The sequence below is a fragment of the Quercus suber genome, unplaced genomic scaffold, assembly GCF_002906115.3.
Source record: "Quercus suber isolate HL8 unplaced genomic scaffold, Cork oak 2.0 scaffold_988, whole genome shotgun sequence".
Classification (NCBI taxonomy): domain Eukaryota; kingdom Viridiplantae; phylum Streptophyta; class Magnoliopsida; order Fagales; family Fagaceae; genus Quercus; species Quercus suber.
Genome location: NW_027070403.1, coordinates 169,650 through 171,371, shown reverse-complemented (window position 1 = coordinate 171,371; position 1,722 = coordinate 169,650). Strand labels below are relative to the sequence as shown.

General features: G+C 38.0%; 1 protein-coding gene across 1 annotated transcript; it reads left to right on the top strand.

Moving 5' to 3' along the window:
- Positions 1-931: 931 nt before the first annotated feature.
- LOC112022821 (actin-regulating kinase PRK1-like) lies at positions 932-1,715 on the top strand. The gene is made up of 2 exons (XM_065768697.1): positions 932-1,122; positions 1,525-1,715. Exons 1-2 carry the CDS (start codon positions 947-949, stop codon positions 1,700-1,702), a joined length of 354 nt encoding a protein of 117 aa, XP_065624769.1. The 5' UTR covers positions 932-946; the 3' UTR covers positions 1,703-1,715.
- Positions 1,716-1,722: the final 7 nt, after the last annotated feature.

Genomic DNA, 1,722 nt, shown 5'->3' with positions numbered 1-1,722 from the left:
CCTATCACCTTGTGGATTCAAGGAACCCCTCGTGGACTCGAGGTTTACTACCTAAGAACTAACAGTTTAGTTTATGTTCCATCAAGAGAGCATCGTGTGTGCTCTTCTTTAGGCTTCCGCGACATCATGAAAAAAAATCTTGTTTTGGGAAGTCATGAATTGATTGTACCAATCTTTTCTACCTATAGGTAGTACTGAGAGACAGAGAGACAGAGACAGAGTCCCAGACTTTTCTACCATTAGCACAACCATAAACCCACTCATCAAATAATTCCACCAAAACAAAACCCATACATATAAACACATAAATATCACTTCCAAAGCTCATAAATCATATGGGTATCCTCATCAAAGCTTAGATAAAAATAACCTCAAACAATAGCATAAAACCTATCAAAAGAGATTAGAACTTTTACCTCAAGTAAAATATGTGAAGGTGCTTAGATGTTCTTAAGGATTTTCCTGGTGATCTTGCCGGAAAAAATGATGGCGGAGATGGTGGTGTGGAGAGTACCAATGGGAGAGGATGAGAGAGTGAAGAAAGTATTTGAGGGAAAAATGAAAAAGAAGAATTTGCTAATTTGTAAAGTGAAGCGGTGGATATTAGGTGGGGAAGGTGGGCATTACACACACACACACACACACACACACACACACACAAAATCGGACCTTCACTTTTCTCTTTTTTACTCTATTTTTTACTTGGGGCGTTACAGGCTGGGCCACTGAAGATGAGCCCAAATCAAACCCATCAACATTTGATGGGTCAAATGCCAAACCTAAGTCTGATCCATTTTCTGTATCCATTGGAAGTCCCAAACCTGATTGCAAAGAAAGGTGCCTATTAATGCCATTGCGGAGGGAGGTTTCTCTTGTGTATACTTAGCTCGGGACCTTGTGAATATGTGTCAAAGCAGTATGCTTTAAAGCACATACCATCTTGGATATGGGACGAACTAAAGAAGCATTCCTCATGATGGAATTCTGTGAGAAATCTCTGGTTAATGTGCAGGAAAGCAGAGGAACCGGATTTTTGGATGAAAAACAGGTCCTCTCAATCTTCAGGGATGTCTGCAATGCTGTTTTCGCCATGCACTGTCAGTCCCCACCCATTGCCCACAGGTATAGATGCTAACAAGGTGGCTGTAAGTCTGTAATCTTCTCCTTTTATATATTATCTTACCCATCCCAAAAAAAAAAAAAAAAAAAAAAAAAAAAAAAACCCTTGAAAGCATACTTCATAAAATTTTGAAACTAAGGCTTGGTTATTGTTGTTGGAAATCATACATTTAAAAAATTTTAAGATTAACCTTTACCATTTTTGCATTATCTTAAAATAGTTAAAAAATGGTTGCTTGAAGGTATTGATGAGTATAGTTTTTCCCAACCCCCATTTTTTCCTTTTGTGATTACATTGTGGCAAATTTTGGATTGATGTACTTGAAGAAACTTATTAGTTTCCTTTTGTTTTTGCTTGCTGAGAAATATTTATGATTTATTGTTATTTCTTCCTCTCTTTTTCAGAGACTTGAAAGCTGAGAATCTTTTGCTGGGATCTGATGGAGTATGGAAGTTGTGCGATTTTGGCAGCACCTCTACCAATCATAAGCGTTTTGAGAAGCCTGAAGAAATGGGCATTGAAGAAGATAATATCAGGAAGCACACGACACCTGCTTATAGAGCACCCGAGGTTGAACATTGAACTTCACAGTTCACTCTTAC